The 12,395-nt window shown below is 49.5% G+C and overlaps 1 protein-coding gene across 1 annotated transcript in view; it reads left to right on the top strand.

Moving 5' to 3' along the window:
* Positions 1-7,805, top strand: part of LOC309890758 (olfactory receptor 14C36-like) — a gene marked incomplete at both ends in the record, with an annotated part of 48,627 nt that extends 40,822 nt beyond the window's left edge. The window contains one exon of the mRNA XM_082785163.1: positions 7,518-7,805. Within this exon, the coding sequence (XP_082641289.1) occupies positions 7,518-7,805 (288 nt within the window). The remainder of the gene's footprint in view (positions 1-7,517) is intronic.
* Between the last annotated feature and the right edge of the window lie 4,590 nt (positions 7,806-12,395).

The following is a 12,395-nucleotide window of genomic DNA, read 5'->3' as shown; positions in this document are numbered from 1 at the left end:
AAGAGCCCCTTAGGTACCTGTTTTTCACTTTCTATGTTAGAGATTAAGCAAAGTTTTAGTGGGAGTATTTGGTATTCTGCTTGTGGTATCAGGTCTGTGTTTAAGGTATGGACAAGCTCAGTGGTTTAGGGGTGTTTTCAGTCTGTCAAGAAGTCTAGGGTTAAATACAGCATTTTAATGCAAGTGCTAAGGGAAGGCATTACGGTTAGGAGGAGAGAAAATGGGTTCCTTTCAGAGTGTTATAGTCACATTTAGGTTTAGGGATTAAAATTACTCACTCAAGTAAGGTAAGGGCCATATGTGACTGTTCTAAATCAGTATTACTGCAGCAATAACATTAGATGAACCCTCCTACCTCTACAGAACCATTAATTTCTGCTGGCCAAGTTCTTCCACAAAATCACGCTTCCTACCCATAAGTTTTGTTTCCAAAATGGCTTCTTTGGATCCAGGGCTACTTTTCACAGGCCCTCACGCATGCTTCTGTTTCGGATGTGCAGGGATGGGATAAGGAAAGCCAAGTCTCAGATGGAACTGATCTTCTCAAGGGATGCAGGGAATAATAGAAGAGGATTCTGTATATACATTGCTCAGAAAAGAAAGGCCAAGGAGAGTGTACCCCCTCTGACGGATGAGAAGGGTGAACTGGTAATGACAGACATGGAGAAGGCTGAGGGACTCAACAACATCTTTGCCACAGTCTTCCCCGCCAGTCAGGCTTCCCAATGCTATCATTTCCCTGAACCCATGGATGGAGGCTGGGGGACAACATCCCACCTGCTGTAATTGAACAGCAGGTCCAAGATCACCTGATGAAACTAAGCAAGTACATGTGTATGGGGCCTGATGACCCTTGCATCCCAGGGTCCTGAGGAAACTGGCTGATGTAGTTGCCAAGCCTCTCTCTGTCATATTTTAAGAGTTCTGGCAATCGGGTGAAGTCTCTGGTCACCTGAAAAAAATGAAAACCTCACTCCCAGTTTTAAAAAGTTTAGAAAAGAGGACCCAGGGAACTACTGAATGGTGAGCCTCACCCCTGTGTCTTGCAAGATCATAAAAAAGATCCTCCTAGAATCAGTGTCAAGGCACATGCAAGACAAAGAGGTAATCTGAGACAGGAAGCATGGCTTCCCCAAAGGGTAAATTATGCTGAACCAATCTGCATCCTGGGCTGCAGCAAGAGAGGAGTGGGCAGCAGGTGGAGGCAGGTGATTGTCCCCCTCTGCTCTGCCCTTGTGAGGCCCCACTTGGAGTCCTACGTCCAGATCTGAGGCTCCCAGCACAAGAAGGATGTGGATCTTTTAAATGGGTCGAGAGGAGAGCCACAAAGATGATCAAGGGTCTGGAGCACCTCTCCTATGAAGAAACTCTGAGAGAGCTGGGGCTGTTCAGCCTGGAGAAAAGAAGGCTCCAGGGTGACCTCTCTGAGGCCTTTCAGTACTTAAAGGGGGCTTATAAAAAAGATGGAGAGTGACTCTTTGCTCAGTCAGATAATGAGAGGACAAGGGGAAATGGTTCTAAGCTAAATGAGGGGAGATTTAAATTAGAGGTTAGGAAGAAGTTCTTCACTCAGAGGGAGGCGAGGCACTTGAACAGGTTGCCGAGAGACCTTAGAGGTGCCCCATCCCTGGAGCTATTCAAGAGCAGGTTAGATGAGGCCCTGGGAAACCTGGTCTCATGGGGGGCATCCCTGCTAACGGCCAGGGGTTGGAAATAGGTGACCTTTAAGGTCTCTTCCAACAGGAGCCATTCTCTGATTCTATGGTCTCACTAGCTATACCTCAAGCATGACTCCCATTCCATCAGCCTTCCTGTGGTCTGTCACCTGACCAGAACAGAAGGTGCCTTGCCATCATCTTCAATGCCATGTGCATGCTTCTGCCCTTTACGGTCCCTATCTGTGACACATTCCTGCTGCTAGTCTGTCAGCTCCAAAGACAGAAGTGGCCTCCCAGCCTCCTTCACAGCTACATGCCTCCTGCAGGCCCAGTAGATCCTGAGGCACACCTGATCCCATCACAGCATTCCCAGGCAGCTCCTCCTTGTGGCCTCTGATCTGATCACATACCTGTCACCTCACATGCCTCTTCCATTGCCATGGGTTTGCTCCAGGACCTCATAGTTCCTGCCGTGCTCCAAGGGGACAAGCAGCTGAAGTTAGGGATAGGAGTGGGGTTGAAGACGAGATGTGCTATGTGCGTGGTGGAGGGCTTTGGGAGTTAGGTGTTCATTTTAACATTTAGGGATTAGAGGTCACCTTCTAGGGTTAAGGGAATAGTAGGGCTTTGAGGGAGGGATCAGTGTTCTGCTCAAGATGCCTGCCGAAGGTGTAGGGGAAGAGCAAGCTTTGTGGGTTAGAGTTCAGTTCTTGGTGGAGGGCTAGGCTTAAGACTGGCATTTTACTCCTTGGTTAGGTTTATTCATCCTCCTGCTTACTCTTCTAGTAGAAGATGAGTTTGACATCTGTGTTTTCAAAGTACAGAAGAACGTCTTTGATCAACCTGTCCTTTCCAAGGTCTTTGAGACAGGTCTTATGATGATGTCAGCAGCTCCACCAGCACCTCTCTAATTCTTTTCACACTATGTCTAAGCAACCTGAGGACTGACCAGGAGAATTATGAAGGTTTTATATCTTTATGGGCTTCACACGGATAATGGTAGCAGTTTCATAGATAATCATAGAAACATGGGATCATAGAATCATAGAATGGTTTGGGTTGGAAGCGACCTTAAAGATCATCTTATTCCAACCCCCCTGCTGTGGGCAGGGACACCCCCTACTAGATCTGGTTGCTCAAAAATCATTCCAACCTGTCCTTGAACACTTCCAGTTATGGGACATTCACAGGTTTTCCAGGCAACATGTTCCAGTGCCTCACCATCCTCAGAGGAAATTGTTCCATATATCTAATTTAAACCTACCCTCTTCTAGTTTAAAGTCATTTCTCCTTGTCCTATCACTACACTCCCAGTCAAAGACTGTCTCCCCAGCTTTCCTGTTGGTCCTCTCTAAGTACTGGAAGGTTGCTGTAAGGTTTCTCTTGTTCCTTGTCTTCTCCAGGCAGAACAGTACCAGTTCTCTCAGTGTGCCTTCATAGTAGATATGCTCCAGCCCCTTGATCATTTTTGTGGCCCTCCTCTGAACTCGTTCGAATAATTCCATGTACTCGAACTGCCGTGTTAAACCACAGCAGTCTTTTTGGCACCCAGTGTGGGGCACGAAGGGTTGAGATAATGACAGATCTTACCAGAGAGTGTTAAAGTTAAATTGTTATAAGCATTAGACCAGTTTAATAGTTGCTGATCACAAGGTTGACGTTTTGGATCTCAGGTCTGTTGAGCTTGCTTTCAGAAATGTGTTGTATAGCACATTACTTACTGCATGTGTTCCTGTTGTGATGTTTATCATTTCTGGGTCTGGTTTAAAGTTATTTTGCTATGTTGTGTATCACTGGCTTATGAGTCAGGAAAATTACTGGTCATGTGACAAATCTGTTATTTGTACTGAGCATTGCCATCACCTCCATACCTCAGGAACCGTCACTCAGAAACTATTAAGAATTATGCTCTTGACCTTTTTGCTTTAGGGAGCCAAAATGGGGGGAGAAAAGGGAGGGACACTTCTCCACTTCTTCACTCTCTCCTTCACCTCCCCCTTCTCCTCCAGGCTAATTGCACTAGCTCTACAAAGCTGTGAACATCCTTGGCATGGTCCTATTGTGATGTCTCCTGAATGTGTTTCAGCTTTTGTTTAAGAATAAACAACTCTTTAAGAATGCCCTCCAGAGACCTGCCCCAAGGCCAGAGAGTTAGGAGTGGCAGGGAGCATGGGAGGATATGGGCAGGCACCTAGAGCAGTGGGCACCTCCAGTGTTTTGGAACTTCCCCCCTGAGCACATGCAGAATCCTTAAAAAATGTAGAAGTGCTTGAAAAGGAAGGGCTATCACCTTGGCAATTCCAAAGGGACACAAATCCCTGGAATGTGCTAGGACTTGGTTTGTGCTCACTGAGTTTCAGCCAGTGCCACTCCAAGCCCTGTGACTGGCCCTGCAGCTACTCCAACACCTCTGTCATGTCCTGCGGCCACTCCAGCCCCTGTGACAGGCCCCTGGTCTAGTCTAGGGACTAGACCAGACCCCCCATGTCTGCTCTTGCTAGGCCAGAGCACCAACTTGTGCCAGGGTCCGTGGCCTCTGTATGCAGGAGTAAACAATGAATATGAAAATCAGGCTCATTAAAACGGAAAGGAACTACTGCCCAGAAAAGAAAGGAGGGAGAAAAATGTTGATCTATGAAACCTTGACATAGACTTCCCCATGAGAGGGTACTTCCAAGATCCAAAAGGGTACAGGTGGGGTTTTGGGATAGCTGCCTTGGGGACAGAGGATATTAAAGAGTTGTCTACCTCACCCAGTCCCTGGGAGGACCCTTCTATTTGCAAAGCGGTTGAAGGTCAAAGAAGAGCAGCTGCAGATGAACCACAATGCAGAACCACAATGTTCTACCAGTTCTACAGGACTGGGCAGTCCTCCAAACAGTGTAATGAATACTAGGAGCAGGACTAGAAGGACCCTGTCTCAGGGGTGAGGAAGAGGAAAATTGGGTGTATTGGACTTTGAGGATTATTGGCCTGACACATCAAATGCAAGAGTTAACTGTATTGGAGGCTGAAGTGAGTCTAACTGTGAAGGAGTGGCAAATGCAACCCATTGGGACTGGAATGGAGGCTCTGTGTAACCTTGACATAGACTACTTCAGGAGAGGGTACTTCAAAGATCCACAAGGGTAAGTGGTGGGCTTTTGCCTTAGCTGTCTTGGAGATGGAGTATACGTTGCCCACTCTTTCACAGGACCCTTCTGCTGTGGAGGTGTTGATGGCCAATGAGCAGCAGGTGCCAATCACTACCACAACAGTGCACCTGAGGTAGTATTGCATTGACATAGACTCCCTGACTCCCCTGCATGAGCTGGTTCATTGACTGGAGAGCCAAGGAGTGATCAGCGACACTTGCTCACCCTTTAACAGTCTCATATGGACAGTGTAAAATTCTAATGGGGAGTGGAAGATAACGGTGGATGTCTGTGGCCTGAATGAAGTCCCACCATGGCTGATTTTGATGTAAAACAAAGCAAGGTCAAAGGACCTACACAGGAGATCCTGAGGCAGGCTGGCCAGGTTCAGGGGGACCCCTGGTTGGGGACAGGCTGGGTACCGGTCAGTGTGTGGTGAGCAATTGCACTGTGCATCACTTGCTTTATAAAACTACATTATCATCATCAGCAGCAGCATCAACATCTCTTCCTTTCCTGTGCTATCAAATTGTCCTTACCTCAACACATGAGCATTTGGGGGGTGAGGTGAGCTATGTGGTGCTGAGCTGTCTGCCAGGATAAAGCACAACATGCTTGACAACCACGGTCTAACAGCACAAATCACACTTTAAAAAATCTGTCTCTGACATCTACAGAGAGAAGCAGTCAGTGATGTCTTCAGTCTGCTTCAAACACCATACCCCAGCAGAGACCCTGCTGCCTTCGGGAGCTGTCAGCCCTGAGGCCTTGGGGACACCTCGAGGGAGCCCAAGGGCACAGAGCAAGCGATGCCATGGTTGGGTGCTGTGCTGCTAAGCTGGGCCGGGCTCCTGGGACCAAGGGGAGATCCTGGCAAGCACTGAAGAGAGACAGTTGTGCCCAGGAGCAGCTCCTCTGCACAGCGCAGCAGGGCTGGGAGCTCTGACCACAGCTGGCGCGGGGTGAGGAGAGAAGGAGAGAGGGCTTGGAGGCACTGAGGAGCGCAACAACAGAGGGCAGCGTGTGGCAAGACACATCTGCAGGCTCTTGACACCGTGAGTCTCTGGCAACAGGGCAGTGCAGATGGGGTTGCCAGAGGGGTCCTCTACAGCTGGCACACCTGATGGCTGATAGCATCACTCAGGACAGGTCTCTGTTTCTGCAGTGCTTTAGATAATGGCATTATGAGGGCATTTCAAGAGGAAGATCAAGGTGAGGCTTATCTGAAGGGTAAGGCTTTTTTCTCCAGTCTGTGCTTTCAGACTCCTGCAGTAGAGGGGAGGCAGATTTCATGGTAATGGACTGTCAAGATTGTACAGGAGACAATCCTATACAGGCTCCTGGAGCATTGGATTGAGAAATCAGTATGTCCGTGATTAAATTGGTTAAGAACCTTCCCAAACATCATCTCCTGGACTGCACCAAGATCATATTGTGGTCCTCTCAGGTTTTATCCTAGCTGGTCTTTAGGAGCTAAAAAAGCCCTGATAGCTCCTGTCTTTGGGAGGTGTCTGCAGAACAAAGCAGAGTACACAGCATTTGCAAAGAGCAGAAGCTGCCTCCTCTGCAGGCAGAGATGCAGTACAAGAGGGTCTGCTGAGTGTCTGTCTGTCTTTTCTTGCCCTTGCCTTCCCTGGCAGCAGCATGCTGGCATTCCTCCTGGCTTCTCCACCTGGCCATGCTGCTGCTGGTCTTGTTCCCAGGCTGTCTGGGGATGGGGGTTTCACATGCCCAAAGAGTGAGCCCTCAGTGTGCTTGGGGGAAGGTGAGTACGGGGACAGGATGAGTGGTGTACAGATGGGCACTTTGAGCCTGGTTTCCTCTGCTCTCAGCTGTGTCCTGGTTCTTTTCAGGTGAGGATGTGAATATCATTGTCATACAGTTCAAAGAGATGCCAGAAGAGACCAGACTTGATGGACAGATTGTCTTTCCCCTCTGAATTACATTCTGAAATAAAGGGAGTGTCACTTTCTCTGAAGATCCAGGTTTCACCTGGAGTGTAGCAGGAAGGAAAATATACAGAAAAGAAAATCCTACAGCCCTGCTTCCTCTCAGGAGAACTGGGAGCAAAAATGTGGATAATCACATATCAGGAAAGAATTGAATCTGGCATTACCCTATGTCCCTCTTTATCTGTTACTGTAGAGTAGGAATACCTCCTGCATTACCAAAGCAGAGTCCTCTGCTCCCAGGGACACCCTCAGGCAGAGTTGGGCAGAACTCATGAAAGGGACTTGCCAAACGTGCTTGAATTAGGCCTTACAATAGGATAATTCTGTTGTATTTCCTTACTGTATTTTTCCTCCTTAGACAGGACAAAAGCCCAGAACCAGCAAATGTGTAACAGCAGCTCTGTGAGTGAGTTCCTCCTGCTGGCATTCGCAGACAAGCGGGAGCTGCAGCTCCTGCACTTTGCGCTCTTCCTGGGAATCTACCTGGCTGCCCTCCTGGGCAATGGCCTCATCCTCACTGCCGTGGCCTGTGACCACCGCCTCCACACTCCCATGTCATTCTTCCTCCTCAGCCTTGCCCTCCTCAACCTGGGCTGCATCTCCACCACTCTACCCAAAGACATGGCCAATGCCCTCTGGGACAACAGGGCCATCTCCTATCAAGCCATCTCCTATCAAGGATGTGTTGTCCAAGTACTCTTTTTAGTCTTCTTCATTGGAGCGGAGTATTCCCTTCTCACCGTCATGGTTTTGTTTTCATTGTGTTGTTCTACGTTCAGATCTTCAGGGCAGTACTGAGGATGCCCTCTAAGCAGGGCCGGCACAAAGCCTTTTCCACGTGCGTCCCTCACCTGGCCGTGGTCTCCCTGTTTGTCAGCACTATCATATTTGCCCACCTGAAACCTCCTTCCATCTCTTCCCCATCTCTGGACCTGGTGGTGTCATTTCTGTACTCAGTGGTACCTCCAGCAGTGAACCCCCTCATCTACAGCATGAGGAACAAGGAGTTTAATTACGCAATGAGGAAACTGTTTGGATACATGCTTCTTCAGAGTCAGTAATGCTTTTCATTTCCCAGTTTATTAAAGAATTTATTAGGAAAATGTTTTGTTAATTGGTTTTTACAGTTAATGTAAGTTTCTTGGTTTTGATTTAAATAAAGATATTTTTAACATCCTGTAATTTTTTATTTTAATTTCTTTTATCCAGTCATTTAATATAGCTAAAGAAGCAAGCTTAATGCATGCATAAAGACAATAACAAATCCCTCAGAATATCATTCATCTCAGTTTCCCTCTCTTCCCATCTCCTCTGGAGCTGGGGGACCTCCATCTCCTGAGCTATGGCTGGCTGCAGCGTAGGGGCTGCTGGGCAGGCCCAGAGCCGCCTTTGTGCCAGCAGCTGTGATGACTTGTGAGGGGCTGGGGCTGTGGTGGCTGTGCCCAGAGCCCTGCAGCAGCCTGCGGTGGGCACTGCCCTGGGGCTAGCCCAGCCTGGGCTGCTGGGCTGGGTTGGGCTGGGCTGGGCAGGGGAGAGGGTAGAGAGGTGAGGAGAGGTGGAAAGAGGCTGGGCTGGGCAGTACACAGCAAAACACTTTGTTGACTTTGATGAGTTTGCCCTATTTCTTTGAAGTCTGCAGACACTTATCTCTGTTCACCACCTCGCTCTTATCTCGGCGCTTCCATCATTTCGCCATGCTCCCACGCTACGTGCGGTGGCTGCAGCAGAGGGGACCCCCAGACAGCCCCTGCATGGGGCTCTGCCACTCATCTGGCCCCAGCCCTCTCCAGCGCCCTCCTTGCTGCTCTCTGATGCACACCAGCACCTCCCCATGTATGCTGGACAGCACATCTGCTGAGGGCCAGGGTGGCTGCTGCAGGGGCAGGGAGCTCAGCATGGCCCTTGCAGCCCCCTGCCCTGGGCCTGCCTCTCCTTTTGGACTCAGCCCCAGCCTTGTCTCTGCTGGCAGGAGCATTCTTGGCATGCGCTTCCTGGCCTCCACTCACCTGCGCACAGCTGCTGCCCACTCAGGCTGCTGGCACAAATGTGTCCTCACAAGCAGCACCACCCCTTGGGCTGCTTCTGCTAGCCTCCCCCAACTCACTGCCTTGACTCCTTGTCTCTGCTGGGCCTCATCTTCCTCACCCAAATGCTTGGCTATTAACACCCTCTCCACTGCCCCATGGAATGACAGTGCCATGGTGGGATGTGCTTTCCAGTGGGCCGTCTACCAGACACAGTAATGAATACGATGAGCAGGACTAGAGGGGTCCTGCTTCCAGCCAGGGGGAGGCAGGGAGGAAAGAGACATTTGGGTTTACTGGACTGTGTATATTTAATGGCCTGGTGCATCAGATCCACAAATGTATCAGGCTCTGCTGGACACCGGTGCACAGTGTACCCTGATGCCATCAAGAGTTAAAGAGGTAGAACCCACCTGTATTTCTGGAGTGACAGGGACATCCCAAGACTTAACTGTACTGGAGGCTGAAGTGAGTCTAACTGGGAAGGAATGGCAAAAGTACCCCATTGGGACTGGCCCGGCAACTATGTGCATCCAAGGCATAGACTGCTTCAGGAGAGGGAACTTCAAAGTTCCAAGAGGGCACCACCGGTGGGGCTTTGGCATTGCTGTCTTGGAATTCATAAGACACTAAACAGTTGTCTACCTTGCTTGGCCTTCCACAGAATTCTTCTGTTGTGGATTTGCTGAGGGGTGAAGAACAGCAGGTGCCAGTGGCTACCATGGTGGTGCACCTGAGGCAACATCGCACTAACCGAGACTCCCTGATTGCCATCCATGAGCTGGTTCATTGACTGGAGAGCCAAGGTGTAGATGTAGAACTTGGTAGCGTGGTTTAGTGATGGACTTGTCAGCACTAAGGTAAAGTTGCATGACCTGGGTTACATGTACTTGAGCAGTGTAAGGCACAATGTAATTCTTTTTGTCTTCTGCATCTACAGCACAGGAAGTATGACTTTGTCCTACTCTATTGACTGGGCAGGTCTTTTCACATTACTCAATTTAGGTTTCTGTGGCTGGAAGGGGACAATTTCCTCAAAGAGTCCAAGCTCATGTTTACAGCTACAGCCACTTGAAGACATATTTTCTTTAGTTTTCATCCTGAGTTTTCCACAGAAGACCCAAAAGAGACCATGGATGTCTAGGTGTCTACTAAGATTCATTTAGAATTTCTCAGGATCCAACGGTCATTTCAAATTTATTGTATTTTATTTTATTATTATTATTATTATTATTTTCACTGAATTATCTTAGAAAGGTTTTCATGTGCTGAGCTTTGCTGGAGTTACAGGGACGAAGACCACTGCTGGCAGTGGAGGTGTCAGACCTCCAGACTCTGCTTTTCCTCCTGATACAGGACTCCAAAGAAGTCACTCTGGATCAGTAGCAATAGGATAATGCTTCTCAAAACTGAAATGCAGAAAAATTCAGCCTTTAAAATGAAAAAGAAAAAACTTTGTATTAGTTGCTTTTTGAAATCTTCTTCCTTAACTACATCATGCAAGCTCTGCAATTAGCTGCACAAGGCGTGAAGACGTGAAGAAAACTATGGAAGAGATGTTAGGAGTTTCTGCATTTTAATGAGTTCCATGGTGTATTTTGGTGTTGAATCTATGAAACTCAGGTACTGACAGGAGAGTGATGTAACTGCTTGAGCAAGTAAAGTCAGAAGGAAAAGTTGAAGTGACTTGGAGTATGAATGGGCCCCACTGAGGGCTGTTACTAACAAAGCCTCCCCAGAGACTTGTTAGGGCAGATAATTGGAGGCCATGATTACAGACAGGCAAAGCACCGTGCTGAGAAAGTCTTGGTTTGCTTTGGTGAAGAAGAAGAGACAAGGCCTGACCCCAGCTACAAGTAGGAGAGATCCTGCACCCCCACATCCAGCTCAAAGCTGTTCCTGGGGTCTGTGGGATGTGGAGGGCAGTGGGATGCCATGAGAAGAACAGTGGTATGACACCTCCGAGGTGCTCCGAAGCACCACAGCACTACCCTTTGAGGGACATTTCTTCCTCCTCGTGGCCAATGTGTAACTTCCAAGGTGCACTCTGTGGAAGATTTTTCTATTCTACTCTTTCCTATAACAAAAGAAAGTTCCATCAGGGTGGAAACCACTTCTGAAGTAGGCATCCCAACCCACCAGGCCCCTTGAGGTCTGACAGCCAACCATACACAAGTCACTTCACCAGCATCTTCCAAGCCATGGGCCTGCTGCTGGCCTTGGAGCTTCTTGGCTAGACAAACCCAAGCCTTGAGTCCATGACTGGCCTCTGTCGTGGTTCCGCTCGAGTGGGCAGCCGAGCTCCACCACAGCCGCTCTCTCACTCCCTCTCCTCAAAGAGGAATGGGGAGAAAAGATGTGAAAAGGGCTCAAGGATTGAGATAAGGACAAGAAAATCATGCAATAATTATTGTAACGGGCAAAACAGACTCAGCATAAGGAGATAGTAAGATTTATTGCCTATTAATAACAAGTGAGAGAAGTGAGAAAACAAAGGAAGAAGCAAACCAAAAGCACCTTCCCCCCCATCCACCCTCTTCCACCTCCTCCCCCCGAACGGCACAGGGGAACGGGGGAATGGGGGTTATGGTCAGTCTACAGCACTTCTTCTCTGCCTCTCCTTCTCGGTCACTCTCGTCCCCTGTGCTGTGGGGTCCCACCCACAGGATGCAGTCCTTGATGAACTGATACGGCGTGGGCTTCCCACAGGCAGCAGCTCTTCCAGAACTGCTCCAGATATGGGTCCGTACCACGGGGTCCATCCCTCAGGAGAAAACTGCTCCAACTTGGCTCCCCTACGGGCAGCAGCTCCTGCCAGGTCACCTGCTCCTGCGTGGTCTCCTCTCCACGGGCTACAGGTCTGGCCCGGAATCTGCTCCAGCAGGGGTCTTCCGCAGGCAGCAGCCTCCGTTGGTGCAGGGCCACCTCCTCCACCGTGGTCTCCTCCACGGGCTGCAGCATGGAACCCTGCTCCACCGTGGTACTCCATGGGCTGCAGGGGGACAGCCTGCTTCACCATGGTCCTCACCACAGGCCGCAGGGGACTTCTGCTCTGGCGCCTGGAGCACCTCTCCCCCTCCTTCTTCACTGACCTTGGTGCCTGCAAGGCCGTTCCTCACTCCTCTCACTCTCTCAGCTGCTGTGTGGTGCAGTGTTTTTTTTTCCCTGTCTTAAATATGCTCTCACAGAGGCGCAAAACAACATCGCTTATTGGCTCAGCTCTGGAAAACAGTGGGACCCTTCCCAAACATGGGGCAGCTTCTAGATGTTTCTCACAGAAACCACCCCTATGGCCTCCTGCTACCAAAACCTTGCCACGTAAACCCACTACAGCCTCCTGCTGTGCAGTCATGGACTCAAGCAAAAGGGACAGGACAACCCATCTTGGGGCCTTCTTTCTGTCTGGGTCCTCCTGGGTCTGGAGGCAGAGGGGATCCCACAGTCAGCATGCCGAGCAGGTGCCTTCTGCTGGCCTAGCAGGGCCACTTCCAGATGGCAGCCCAGAAGGAGAGATCCCAGGTCTATGTCAAGGGTGACTTGTCAGCTGCTACATCCATGACACGATCCTGATGCTTCCCTACCAGTATCTCTCCTGGCCAGGCTTCTTCTCACTTCCCCATATCAGTC

Source organism: Aythya marila, assembly GCF_965140915.1.
Source record: "Aythya marila genome assembly, contig: HAP1_HAP1_SCAFFOLD_186, whole genome shotgun sequence".
NCBI lineage: Eukaryota > Metazoa > Chordata > Aves > Anseriformes > Anatidae > Aythya > Aythya marila.
The sequence above is the reverse complement of the archived record's forward strand: the minus strand, read 5'-3'. Positions and strand labels throughout refer to the sequence as shown.